The sequence below is a fragment of the Lissotriton vulgaris genome, chromosome 2_2, assembly GCF_964263255.1.
Source record: "Lissotriton vulgaris chromosome 2_2, aLisVul1.2, whole genome shotgun sequence".
NCBI lineage: Eukaryota > Metazoa > Chordata > Amphibia > Caudata > Salamandridae > Lissotriton > Lissotriton vulgaris.
Genome location: NC_141688.1, coordinates 327,916,602 through 327,931,169, shown reverse-complemented (window position 1 = coordinate 327,931,169; position 14,568 = coordinate 327,916,602). Strand labels below are relative to the sequence as shown.

The window sequence follows — 14,568 nt, the reverse complement described above, 5'->3', positions numbered from 1 at the left end:
CAGTTGTGCAAGGATGGTTGTGACCCGGGTTGTAACAGTGTTGAGTGTCACACAAGGAGGTTCGCTCTCTGCACAATTGTATTGTATAGTATTTTGGTATTTATTAAGCGCGTATATCACTCATAGGTCTCATAGCGCTAGCGAATACTCAGAAAACAGAAGAACAGGGGCAACAGTGCGAGAATAGCCAGGTTTAAGAGATCTGTGAAATTTCTTGTGGTCCATTTCCATTTGGAGATGCAAAGGCAATGTGTTCTCTATTTCAGGAGCAATTCTGGAAAAGGATCTACCACTGTTCCTGACTGTGCAGACCTTGGGTACCGTTAGGAGTTGTTGGCCGGTAGAGCGAAGGGTTCTTACTGGTCGGTGTTTTGTCAGTTTTCTATCTAGATATTGCGGTCCTTTGTTATTGAGGGTTTTGTGTATCAGACAGCAGAGTTTGAAATGAATCCGCTTTCTGATGAGGAGGGAGTAAAGGGTCTTCAGACTGGGTGCCGGGGGTGAGCGGAGGGATGGGGTATGGCGGGGGGGAGTATTCTGCAGGACCTGGATCTTTGCTAGATGCTTTTCGTTTATGGATGCCAGCAGTGAGTTTCCGTAGTCCAAGCGACTAATGATTTGTCCCTGTACTAGGGGCATGCGGGAGGATAGTTGAATCCACTTGAAGATTTTTCTAAGACTGCGCATTAGACCATAGCTAGTGCGGACTATATTATTAATATGGTCTGACATGGTGTTTGTTATCCATTATCACTCCACGGTTGAGGGCTGCTGTCTTGGGTGGGGGGCAGGGTCCCAGAGAGGGGGGCCACCAGTCTTTGGCCCATAGTTTCTGTGCATCACCAAATAGCATGATTTCTGTTTTGCTGGCATTGAGCAGCATATGGTTGTTTGTCATCCAGTCATTTATGGCTGTCATGCAGTGTTTGAATATTTGTTTACTGTCGGTGGGGTAGGGTCCTAGGGTGATTAGTAATTGCGTGTCATCCGTGTATGACACTGTTTGAAAGCCATAGGCCTTGATTATCTTGGCTAAGGGAGACACATACAAATTAAAAAGTGTTGGGCTTAAGATGGATCCCTGTGGGACGCCCTTGCCAATTGGCTGGTTCTTGGAGGAAAAGTCTCCTATTTGGACCTTGGTGATTGGTCTGTCAGGTAGCTCTTGAGCCAGTTCAGTGCGGAGCCCTCAACACCAAACTCCCATAGGCGATTGAGATGGGTCCAACAGGTTATTGCTTTCTAGGTGTTTAGATAGTTGGCTATTGACCAATGATTCCATGATTTTACCAAACAGGGGTAGGAGAGAGATTGGTCGCTAGTTAAAAAGCTGTTTGGGGTTGCTGTCAGCTTGTTCAGGATGGGTCTGGCTATGGCCTCTTTCCAGAGTGAAGGTACCATGGATTAAAGATTTCGGTCAGATTGGGGAGAAGGGCAGGTCCAATTTTAAGTAGAATCTGGGAAGAGGCAGGGTTGGTCGGAGAGCCAGATTTGATCCGGTTTAGGGTGGAAGATACTTCTTCCTCTGTGACTGCGTGAAATTCTCTGAGGGAGTTTGCGTGCTGGGGGGTTTCTCAGTGTGTCTCTCTTTTGGTGGTGTGTCGGACGGTTGGGGGAAAGGGTTTGTGAATGTCATTTATCTTATTTACAAAGAAGGATGAAAGGGAGTCGACCCACTCCTGGGAAGCGATATGCGGTAGTTGGCAGGTGGGGGGGTGGTTGGTGAATTTCTTCACAATCTTGTACAGCTCTTTGTGAGAGTTGGCAGCCTGGCTTATTCTGTTGCCTAAATAATCTTTTTTGGCTGTGGCTATATGATCCATATAGAGCCGGTGTGTTGTTTTGTAGTGCTGTCTGTCGGTTGCATATTTTGTATGCCTCCACTTCCGTTCTGCCTTCCTAACAGTGAGTGTATACATTTTTAGGTTTGGGGAGAACCGGGAGAAGTTTGTTTGGACATTTGATTATTTTCCAATGGGGTCTGTTGTCTTGAACTTGGCTGATTGTGTGTGTTGTTTTTCTTGTCTGTTGCAGAGAGGGTCGTGCTGCCGTTGTCTTGTGGTTGCCTGCCTCTGCACACCAGCGTTGCTTTGCACTGTGGTCCTGGGCACTGGAAGGCATTGGGGTTCTGTGGCTTGGTTCTGGTACTAGAGAACTAGAACCTCACACCCTACTCGGGGGGAGGGGGCGCTAGGCACCTGACGTTACCGTCTTAAGTCTACAATAAATGTACAGAAACGGACAAGCCTGGGTTTGGAGCCAGCCTTTCTTTTCTGAGTACCTGGGCCGTCACTGCAGAGTGGCCCCCTGCTCTAGAGGGCCCTCCCCTCTAGGGGTGGTGTATGGGTACTGCCAGGGGCCTGGAGAGCCCCCACCCTCCCTTCTAGGGTGTGCTACCCAAGCTCTTGAGTGCCCCTCCCTTCTAGGGGTGGTGTCTGCTACCTCTGCTCTTGAGTGGCCCTTCTATCTAGGGGTGGTGTCTGGCTTCTGCTGGGTGCCTGGAGAGCCCCCACACTCCCTTCTATCAATCAACCAGTCATTTGTAGAGTGCACTATATACCCGTGAGTGTCTCAAGGCGCTGGGAGGGGGGGGGCGCTACTGGTCAAACAGCCAGGTCTTGAGTACCCTCCAAAAGGTCAGCAGGTCTTGGGTCTGTCGTAGGGGTGGTGTCTGCCGCCTCCAGTGCAGGGCCTGGCTGGGGGCCTGGAGAGCCCCCACCCTCCCTTCTAGGGGTGCTGTCTGATGCCTCCATTGCTGGGGCTCTGGCGAGCACAGCATTGCTTCTCAGGCATAGTTAAGGCGTCTGAGGATGTGCGTGGTTGCCTGCTAATGTTATTGTTAAAAACTCTTAATTTTATGGAGATAACGGAGAAAAGGTGGGTTTTGTTGCAAGAACTCATTTCCCCAACTCAATCAGTGGTGACGTGGTTTCCATTCCAGTTGTCCCGGGACGGACTATTGCCCTTCATTGTCAAGCTGCCCTCAGTGAATGACGTCATCTCCCCTCCCCTAAAGCACAGTCTTCTGGCTTCTAGGCACTTCCTTCACACTGCATGCCGGAGAAGGGTGGTACCCACCTGGGGGAGAGGTGGTACTGTGCATGGGCCATGGAGCCTGTGACGTCACCTGCCTTCCCAGGTGTTCCAGGTGTGTCTGCTGCCAGGAGGTCATGTACAGTATATAAAAAAGGACACACTCTTCATATATAAAAGAAAAAAGAGACGTAAGTAGACTGTTAAAAACCAGAACGAGTCGTCATGTGGGCTCCTGGAGCGCACATCCCAGCCTCAGGGAGCGACACAAGAGGTCCCCGAGCCATGACGGTGTTTGTAGGGTGGACCTGGTCATCAGGGAGGTTACCCCCAACACGGTGTCCAGAGCAGCAGAAATCCCTTCAGCAGAAGCTTGTTGCTCCACCATGAAGGGGGCTGCAGCATCACTTCTTGTCTCTAGGTCACTCACCATGGCTCAGACCTCAGTCCTGCTTTCTGCTGGTGGTACTCCCGGCAGGCCTGGCCCTGGTGTTGCACCCTCTGATCCTCGTCACACTGCCCCGTTCTCCTGTCTGGGCTTCTGCACGCTGCTGGCACGGGGGGTGTTGAGGGAGGGGGCCAATGTGCAGAGGAATCCAGCCAGCAAGGTGAGTCCCAGGCCCCCCCAGGCACAGAACATGGACCAGCCATAGCCGTGGCTGATGTCCTCGGGGAGGCCGTACACGTAGCGGGGGTACCGCGAGAGCTCGAAGTTGATCCCGGCCACACAGGTGCAGAGCGAGATGATGCAGCAGGTACCTGGGGAGGGAGCACAGGAGCAGGGTTACACAGGATTACCCACACAGGATTACCCACACAGGATGAACCCCACAGGATGAACCCCCACAGGATGACCCCCAATGCATGATCCCCACAGAATGGCCCCCACAGGATGACCCCCACAGTGTGGAAATTTGGCAGAGATCACTGTTAGCATGAGCTGAAGCCATTTTGTTTGTGGTGTCCCTTTTAGTTAGCTATATGTTTGCCATATGCTTCCCCGTCTTCGCTGTTGCCTGCTTCTCTATTATGCCTGTGTCATCAACTATAGTTAACTCCTTCAGCTCTGAGCCTGAGCACTGCGCATGCTCATAAAGGCCTGTAGCTGCTAGAATGCACCTGTTACAGACTTAACTGTCAGGCTATTTTAACTGATGTCAGCAACTATGTAACTTCTCCCACTCTGTTGACTAAGTGATTCTCATGTACCCTTATATGTGACTAGCTATATGTGTGTGTACACTTGTACTGCCTCTTTTTGAACCTCCATGCTTACACCGCAACTATCACTGTATATAAACACCATGGTTTCTGTACTCCATGTGCTGCCTCATACTGAGGGTTATGCATTGATGTATTTCCACTCATGAGTCCTAATAAACGTATTCTTTAATATTACAGCTTCTGTGCCAATCTCTATTTTGTCAGTCTAAAGGACCCGTGCGCAAAGAAGGGCGAACCCCTGCACCGGTGGGCAATGAAAAGGCTCACCCCCACAAATTGGCGCAAAACGTGGGGCTCATCGGCGACTCGGATGTCCGACTGAGGTTTTAGAATCTCGCTAAGGATGAACGCTGCATTAGGAGACCCTTGTCTTAGCAGACCGAAGTGCTTTTCCAATTTTCCCCATTTGACCCTCCAGGTGGTGCCGGTCTCCGACTGAGATCCCTTTGGCGTTCGTGTTACAGTGACCATTAGGTCGATTCAGAGCTTGGCAGTTGGAGGCTGGAAACGTTTAGCTTGGTAAGGTCGCAAAAGCGACACTTTTGTTTTGGATTTACTTGGCCAAGATTCTGGTTTAGTTTGGGTTAATCTATAAATTGCAATATATATAGGCAGGCAAATTGGAGATTTTTCTCTAACTTGTGAATTCTTGAACAATACTATATTTGTGATAAGTACTATTTGGTTATAATATATTTATTATAATATTTTTTGACATGCCTGTTTCAAGCACGCTTCAAAGGATGTGTTTCTTTCTTGGAAGTACCACCATGGATTTAGAACAAAGTCTGCCGGCTTCCCCTGAGGGGACACCAAATAGGTATATGTACATTAAAAACGATATTTCTTCCATAATGTATAGTGCACTGTGGAATAAATACACTAAAAAAGATCCTGCTTTACGATGGCCAATAAATGGGTCATTTGATCTGAGAAAAAATCATTCAGTATGTGGAATAATGTGTGTTTAAGCATAAAAGTAGACCAGATATGTTTGACTGTGCACGAATGTGGGAGAAAGAAGCGCATGAGAGAGTGAGGAAAGAGCAATCTTTAGCAGCACAAAAATATCTATCTGAAAGTGCGGGAAATGAAAAATAAAGAAATGAAGGAAATAAAAGAGAAAGAGGCTAGGGATCGTCATCTACAGGTAAATGGCCGATACCCTGTCCGGCGCCCTCTCTATCCTCTACTTAATGAACCACAGGACGATTAAAATTTGTTAGATCATTTTCCGCCTCCATATACTTTTCCCTTTGCCCCCGAGGATGCTTCTGAAGATGATCAATCTCACTCAGGTATGAAAGGGACAGAATTGGACACTAAACGACAGACTTACTCCTTTTTGACCACTGACCATGCGGCCACTCTCAGATCTGCTGCTCATACAGCAGCTCATGGTGACACCTCTGCTCCAGACATTATAGCAAATATTCAGCAATGGCCGGAGTCAGAGCAGTTATATTTTGTAGTCTTTTATTGGAGAAGTAATTGAAAATTTCGGGAAACATTCCAAAGAGTTAGAGCCTGTTGATATAAAAACTGATCATGTACAATTGAGTGACGGTCTTTTTCTCCCTTCCCAGGTGGCTGATTTAATTAGAGGTGTGGTTAAACTACAAACTGATGCATTCCGTTTGGAGAGGAGAAAAAGGCAGCTGCTGCAGCTGACCAAACAGCTCGGATTCCCGTGCCACAGGAGGAAGTTCCAGGGACAGATAAGGATATTGTAGTTCTTGGGAAACCAATGCGTGAAGCTGCGCCTTTGTATGTCCATCCTAGGGGTGCGGGAACCAGTGACAAAGAGTCAACTGATGCAAAGGGATATTTTGTTTATAATTGGGTCTATGCTCCTTGGAGTAGAGCGGATGTCATGGCTCTTAAAGCTGCTTTGCCTGACCCGCGGCAAAATCCGGCTTCTTTTTATGAAGAAGTTGAAGGAGCTATTAGTTCTTGCATTATGACTTTGCTTGATATTGACAAGTTTTTTGGGCTTATCTTACCCTTCGGTATGTGGAGATCTATTCGTTAAGTAGATGATCGTACAGCTTTTGGAGACATTTGGTCAGAAATAGAGAGAAAAGATGTAGAAAGGGAACCTGCACAGAAACCGCAACAAGAGATATTAGATCTCCCAAAGGCTATAATAACTAAGCTGAAAACCTTTATACCTCCTAAAAGGATAGATTGGAATATGTTAGCGTCTTGTAAGCAGAAAGTGGATGAGTCAGTTTCTATTTTCTTTACATGTTTTGAGGAGACATTCCATGTTTTTAGTGGGCAGTTGTTGACAGATGACACGGGCAAGCATCTCTTCGTTGACAAATTTGTCACAAACATGTTGCCAGGAATAGCTAGTTCCCTAAAGGCCAGCGAGAGTTCATGGACTACGTCTTCCCCAGTTTCCCTTTTGACTATGGCCCAGTATTATGAACGCCAGAAATGGGAAGAAAAAGGCAAAGAGGATAAAAAGGCTAAGGATTTAAAAACAAAGGTTATGTTAGTTCAGGTTTATGGTCCATCTTATAAAGGTGGTAGTAGAGGCGGACGTGCGATGTTTTGTCCTGGCGCACCCTCTTTCCCTCGAGCTACTTTGTCTTCCGATCAGTGTGCTTATTGTAAGGAGATTGGACATTGGCGTTGTGAGTGCCCACTTTTGCGAGGTCAGCAGTATCAGCGTGGTAGAGGACAAATGAGAAGCTGCCCAGGAAACTGCCCACGAAACTCAAGAAATAGGGGAGGTATGGACAATCGCACTAGGTTTGAGGCAGTAGAGCATACTCAAAATTCTTCTAATACTTTTGACAGGCGAAATCAATATAAAATGTCTGATTATTCGACCGATGATTTGAAGGATTCTAATTATGGGTTGGAATGCCTAGGATGGGGTAAGGAACCAGTTGAAATCCCAGTAGATCAGAAGGGCCCCTATGTAGATGCAAATATCTTGGGTTCTACTGATGGGTTTCTGGTTGATACAGGAGCTACTCGTAGCGCCCTGTCTAAAAAATTGGTTCCAAAGGCTCTCCTGTCTGACTTAACAATAACATTGATAGGATTCGATGGGACACCTTCTCTTAGCCCACTGTCACAACCACTTGCATTTCATGTTGATAAATTCACTGCTGCATGTCCATTCTTGCTTTCCCCCAACACACCAGATAATATTGTGGGTCTCGATATGCTCAAACATTTTTGCGCTACAATACGTTGTTCCCCAGAATGTGTGTGTGTTATTTTAAAGGATAACTATCCTATGGCTGAGAAACCATGTCTCCTTAAAGAATATATTGCTTTGGCATCACTACCCAGTACTTTGTGGGCCACATCAGATACCGCTGTGGGGCAAATGGTTATCCCACCAGTTCACATTCAAGTAAAGGAAGGTGCTTCATTACCATGACTACCTCAATATAAAATATCTTGAGAAGGTGAAGAGGCACTAATACGTATTGTTCAAGATCTAAATGAAGTAGGGGTTGAGGAAGAAGTCCCTTAAAATATCTGCAACAGTCCCATCCTTCCAATCTTGAAAAAAGACACTGATACTAAAATATACAGGTTTATCATTTACTTGCGAGAGGTTAATAAGATTGTAGTGTCCCAATATCCAATAGTCTCTGACATCATGACACTTCTTACTATGGTTCCTCCGGCTGCAACTACACTTAGTGTGATTGATTTGAAGCACACTTTCTTCTCGATACCTATTCATCCTGACAGCCGATATTTTTTCGGCTTTACTTTGAATAATCGATCCTTCAGATTCTGTAGAGCTCCACAGGGGTATACAGAGAGTCCTAGTATTTACAGCCAAGCATTGAAAAGACAGCTTGATTATTTCCCTGTATTAAAAGGGGTGGTTCTCAGACAATATGTTGAAAGACATCTTGTTGGCTGCAGATACACCTGAACAGTGTGAAGAAGGAACACGGTCATTGCTCTCCTTTCTTGCATCTCACCATCACAAGGTTTCTAGGAAGAAATTGCAATATTGTAGATAGCAGGTTACCTATTTAGGTCACCTCCGGTCTAAGGAGGGACATGCACTCACATCAGACCGCATTCAAGCTATTTTAGACACGCCTGTGCCCCGTACTCAGAAGGATGTTCGTGCACTCATTGGCCTTACTTCTTTCTGTAGGCAGTGGATCCGTAGCTTTTCTCATATTGTTAAACTCTTGTTGGCCCTTTTGACTAAAGACTCTGCAGGGTTGTGGAATTTATTAAAATATCTACTTGTCCATGGGACAGGTTGCTTCATAAATCTACTTGTCCTGTAACAAAATCCACTTGTCCCTTGGGTGCCATGTAGTGCGGTGACAAATTATGGCAGAAATCTCATTATATAAGAGCTGTTATATAGCCTCTTTGATTATGCCAGGGCTCATACCATAGTTGTGTTTGAATACTAGCAATCCCTTTATGTTGCCATGTTTCGGCAGATCTACATACTGGGACTGAAGGTAGTAGTAAGCAATAGTTCCAGGGTTGGAATGCCCTTTTGAGTCTGTGCAAATCTACAAGCTTGCATGTTTAAGGGTTTTCAACAACTCTTCTCTAATCTTTTCCCATACTGACTAATGTTGGAAATGTATTCTTGATAATGGCAGACGTATACCTTCTTCCAGAGTTGGGGAAAAAGTGGTTGGAGGGAAAATGAACTTGCAAACACTCAGGTTTTAGCATGAGCAAATCTACACATGCACATTTGCTCGTGCTAAAATGCAGTTCACAAATATTTTCCAGGAGTACAATTTCTTGCCCTACTTCTGTAAATTCATGAAAACCATATAGCTGCATTCTCCCTCACTGTGAGTGATCACATTCTGTTCTTTCACAATGAGCATATCGGTACACAAAGTAGTTGTGTTCGGTGCCAATAACTAATGTGGTAGTGTGTGCTTTATTGAGACAAAAAACGACTGTTGCTTTTGCGAATGTTTGTCATAATGGTGAGGGTCCGGCAGCTCTAGCATCAATAAGGTTTACCAAAAACCATGCCAAAACAAGTCGTGCATTGCCAAAATTAAAAAGCTGACCACCAATTTCAGACCAACTGGATTTGCCAAAGCTTGTTTATTTTTATGTTTCCTGTAATCTTATTGAAACTGGTTATACTGATTTTCAAATATGAATATTTTTGAGAAATAGTAGTATTTTACTAAATGATGCTGCAATGAAATGGAACCTGAAATTTTACGGTAGTTTAGCAAAATGTTTTTTCCCCTACTTTCATTTATTTAGGAACATTTTATATTAAAAGCAAATAATCATTAATCTTGCTTTCAAGCTTCTGCAAATATTTGCATCTAATCAGAGAGCATTCGGGGACCATTCTGCATAGCCTCATGTTTCTAAACTTTGAAACCGTGTGCACACATTTTTATACTGGATCCACTGTCAGTAGTGCAGTCAGAATTTACATTTACTTGGAGCGCTCACCGTAATAATAAAGGCTTTAAATTAACCGCATCGCTGCGGCGGTTATTTTTCCGCTGTGCGGCTTTTTTCTAAAAGCCGCGTTACATGTCGAGCTCAGCTCGTCATCCGCACACAACCACGTGGCTGATGACGAGCTGAGCTCGTCATCAGCAGCGAAGGGGTTAATGAACCGTAAATACAAGTTTGAACAGCATTAACATATGCGCACAAATATTAACTTAACTGCAGACAGTGCCCTTCCTTGACCCTTTTTTTTGTAAATTTCTTTATTGGGTTTTACACATTCTGGGTTCAGTAAAAACAACATGTAAACTGCAAATGGACTATTACACTACAGCATTCATTCTCTGGCTTACAACGTAAAATACTTACATAGAGACAGTTCAGGTATTCGGGTACTTACAGTACAGATCACAATATACTATGGAATTATGCGTTATCATCAACAGTTGGGTGTTCACGTAAATATACCTCGATATATTTCCAATAGTCCCGTGGCATCGATCTAGTGGGCAATTCCTCTTCATACGTGCGCAGTGTGTCTTGGCAATATGTCAAATCCTCCAGCCAACCTTTCATAGATGGCACATTTTTATTGCCCCAACTCATGGATATTCTGCGTTTAGCTAGGAGTAACGCCACCATACAGAATTTACGCTTTAGTGCCCTTACATTTGGCAACAAACCCAGCAAACAAACTTTAATAGTACAGTCCACAGGCACTCCCACCATTGCAGCCAATATTTCGGTAACTTGTTCCCAATATTCATGTATTTTCACACAGTACCACGCTAAATGCAGAAAGTCAGCATCATTATATCCACACCTTGCACAATTTGCTTCCGCTCTTAGACCATATTTATAAAGTTTCGCGGGTGTGTAGTACGTTTGATGGAGGTACTTTATATGAATCAGTCGTAGGTTACCGTTAGGCGTCAGGAGTTGTCAGTGTACAAGCTGTGGACCACTGAACTGCCGTTAGGGGGTCTTCTAAGAATACATTCCACCTAGCCATGGTTTTGTGGCTATTGTCCCTAATGTCATCTTGTGCTGCCGTATAAAGTCTGGACACCAAATGTGCAGTGTTGGGTGATGTGATCAGAAGCTGTAGCATATTCAGCTGTGCAGGTTCGTGGGGAAAAGTTGGGTATAGTTTCTTAATGGCCCCTTGCAATCAATAATAATTAAATCTGAACAGGAACGATCAATTCTTAATGTATGATAGGTCTTGCGCTGTGTTAAAAGTACAATTAGTATATAGGTCCCCCAGAGTGGTGATTCCCACTTGTTTTTGCCTTATTCTCTGTGCTAACTCAGCTGTCTCTTTCCTAGAATTCATGACCTCTTGCCTTAGACTTTGATTCTCTTCTTTAATCGCTACTAGCTCCTTCTGGATTGCCTCTAAGACCGACCCTAAGGTCTGCAATTTAATCCCCTCAACCATTCTGTTCGGGTGCAAGATCTATAACGTGGGCACTTCACTCTGTCAGACGCTCACCTTCTTACCACTTGCTGGTTTCTGTAATTCTTGCACAGAAATAGAAGTTGCTAAACCTCCCGACTCCCACTACCAATCACTCAGAGCCAGAAGGAATCTTGGCGCTAACTGATCAGAAAGGGGGAAGGGGAAAAATGGATAAAATAATAAAGAACAAGAAGAGACTGGTCCAGAACCTTCTGGTTTTCTGTCTGGTTCTTTTCCTCAGCTTTCGCTCAGCCTACCGAAGATTCCTAAGAAAACTGAACACACAACAGTTATATGTTTTCCCTCCTCTACTTTACTCTATTTCTTCGCCTATTTAGTTCTTATGTATTACTACCTACCCACGGTCCTTTAGCACCTTGCCTCTCTTCTTATGCCTGATGATATTCTCTTATTTGTATGAAGATATTGTTACATCTGCAAAACATTTAAATATGGTTAATCACTTATTATCTCCCTGTATTCCTTTTTTATTGGCTTATCTATTCTGTGACCTACCAGGTTTTAGTTTATGACAATCCTTAAGTTTATTCTGGTCTGTTATTTACATATTTGGCTGTTTTCTTATGAGGAATTCTTATTGTTCAAAATAACTAATTCTGTTTTTCTTTTCTCTCTCTCTTTAGATGCGCTGCTGCTTAGGAATTTCTCAGGTGCATCTTCTCCAATTGTTTTCTCATTATAGATAACTGACTTATTCTGTGTACATTGACCTGCAAATGACCTTTTCCTAATTAGTCTTTTTCCTTTTTAACAGGTTCCAGGAATTACAACACATGCAGATTCGGTAAGTTCGCAATTCCGTGGCCCACTCTCTCTTGTTATGTTATGTTATGTTATGTTATTTGTACACTTCTATAGCGCACGGCCACTCCACTGGAGTATCCCGGCGCTTTGACGAAGACTCCCAACCGAAGATGGGGAAAAAAAAAAAACATAACACCAAAAGAGCATACAGACATAAAAACAGCCTCAAAGATTACGGGAAGAGCCAAGTCTTAAGGGCCTTGCGGAAAGACAGAAGACTGGAAGTCTGTCTTAAAGAGATTGGAAGATCATTCCATGCATGTTATATCGTTACACAGAGTTGACTTGGCATTAACGTACTAAACACGTACTAAACACTCCAAAGTTCGTGTCACTTGGCTCTTGTGTGGGTCTTGTTTTCTCAGCTGCTGCTTTGCACTCCTGCTCTCCACCTGACGAGAAGCCGCGTGACTCTGTTTCCAGCTCCGGGCTGTTTTCGCAGCTGACATTCAAGTTTTTAGTACCTTCTGGTGCACTGAAGACGCCGCCGCGGGGAAATACTTCGGTGAAGTGCGCACTACCTCAGGTGTGCGCGCGTCACATCCGCCCGGCTCAAAGTCCATAGAAAAACTAGACCGCTGACCCCAGCACCTGAGCGGCCATCTTGGAGTTGCGGACATGCCACCAACTCGACCACAGATACCTAGTCTTCAGCCCCTTGATTCTTTTAAGACCACAGGAGTCTTTTTGATAGCGGACGTTTTGGGGTTTTAAGTCTGGGTCTTTAGGGATCCTGACAAGTATTCATCTGTTACCTGCATGTCATTATGCCGATAATACATATACATTTTCTTCCGGTCACATATATACCGCAGGTCCCAGAGTGTAGCAATGCTTCTCAAGTGTTCTAGTCCATTAAAAAAACATTCCCCTTCCCCTCCACCCCCCACCCACCTCAGCAGCCCAAACCTGCCAAAGCCATCCCCTAACATAAAACATCCAACAACAAAAATTCAGGTCGGGGTCAGGTCTAGTGACAGCCTGAGGCACTGCAGCCTGCTTACAGCACTGACCTGTGTCTGACTCTAGGGACCTCTAGTGACAGCCTGAGGTACTGCAGCCTGCTTAGAGCACTGACCTGTGTCTGACTCCAGAGACCTCTAGTGACAGCCTGAGGTACTGCAGCCGGCTTACCGCACTGACCTGTGGCTGACTCAAGAGACCTCTAGTGACAGCCTGAGGTACTGCAGCCTGCTTACAGCACTGACCTGTGTCTGACTCTAGGGATCTCTAGTAACAGCCTGAGTTACTGCAGCCTGCTTAGAGCAATGACATGTGTCTGACTGCAGGGACCTCTAGTAACAGCCTGAGGTACTGCAGCCTGCTTGGAGCACTGACCTGTGTCTGACTCCAGAGACCTCTAGTAACAGCCTGCAGTACTGCAGCCTGCTTACAGCACTGGCCTGCTTACAGCATGGACTAGTGTCTGACTCAAGGGCCTCTAGTAACAGACTGTGGTACTGCAGCCTGCTTAAAGCACTGACCTGTGTCTGACTGAAGGGACCTCTAGTAACAGACTGCGGTACTGCAGCCTGCTCACAGCACTGACCTGTGTCTGACTGAAGGGACCTCTAGTAACAGACTGGGGTACTGCAGCCTGCTTAAAGCACTGACCTGTGTCTGACTGAAGGGACCTCTAGTAACAGACTGCGGTACTGCAGCCTGCTCACAGCACTGACCTGTGTCTGACTGAAGGGACCTCTAGTAACAGACTGCGGTACTGCAGCCTGCTTAGAGCACTGACCTGTGCCTGACTGCAGGGACCTCTAGTAACAGACTGCGGTACTGCAGCCTGCTCACAGCACTGACCTGTGTCTGACTCCAGAGACCTCTAGTAACAGCCTGAAATACTGCAGCCTGCTAACAGCACTGACCTGTGTCTGACTGCAGGGACCTCCAGTAAGAGCCTGATTGCAGCACATACCAGTCTTCTTACAACACTGACCTGTGAGTGATTGGAGGAACCTCTATTAACAGCCTGAAGTACAGCATGGATTAGGGTGTGGCTCAAGGCAACTCTAGTAACAGACTAGGGTACTGCAGCCTGCTTACAGCACAGACTCGTGTCTGACTGCAGGGACCTCTAGGGACAGCCTGGGGTACTGCAGCCGGCTTACAGCATAGAACAGTGTCTGTCTCGAGGGCCCTCGAGCAATAGTCTAACAAAATGTAGCACTTCTACAGCACAGACATCAGTCTGCTTGGAGAGATTTAAATAGCTTCGGTGCTGATTGCAAAACCCTATTGCCAAGTGAATGACATATTTTGCTGAGGGTTGTGTCTATGTTTTCTGTTGAAGGTGCGAATCACCTAATAAGGACTCTAAGGAACCTAAAATCATTCCTCCCTCAAAAAGACTTCAGCAGGTGGTACAAGCACTTGTCCTACTTAGGCGAGACTATGGAAGTGCAACGCTCAGTGGCCTCCCCAAATATTCCTTAGCCCCGCTTAGGGCCTCGCTGAATGCCGCGGCCAGACTGATTACAGACACTAAAAGAAATGAGCACATCTCCCCAGCCTTAAGAGCTCTAAAGTGGCTACCCTACGAAGCTAGAATACAATTAAAGATTGCTGTT

General features: G+C 45.5%; 1 protein-coding gene across 1 annotated transcript in view; it reads right to left on the bottom strand.

Moving 5' to 3' along the window:
* Positions 1-530: 530 nt before the first annotated feature.
* LOC147729404 (uncharacterized) overlaps positions 531-14,568 on the bottom strand; it is a 164,322-nt gene continuing 150,284 nt past the window's right edge. The window contains exon 4 of the mRNA XM_086959728.1: positions 531-3,792. Within this exon, the coding sequence (XP_086815854.1) occupies positions 3,545-3,792 (248 nt within the window). The 3' untranslated portion in view covers positions 531-3,544. The remainder of the gene's footprint in view (positions 3,793-14,568) is intronic.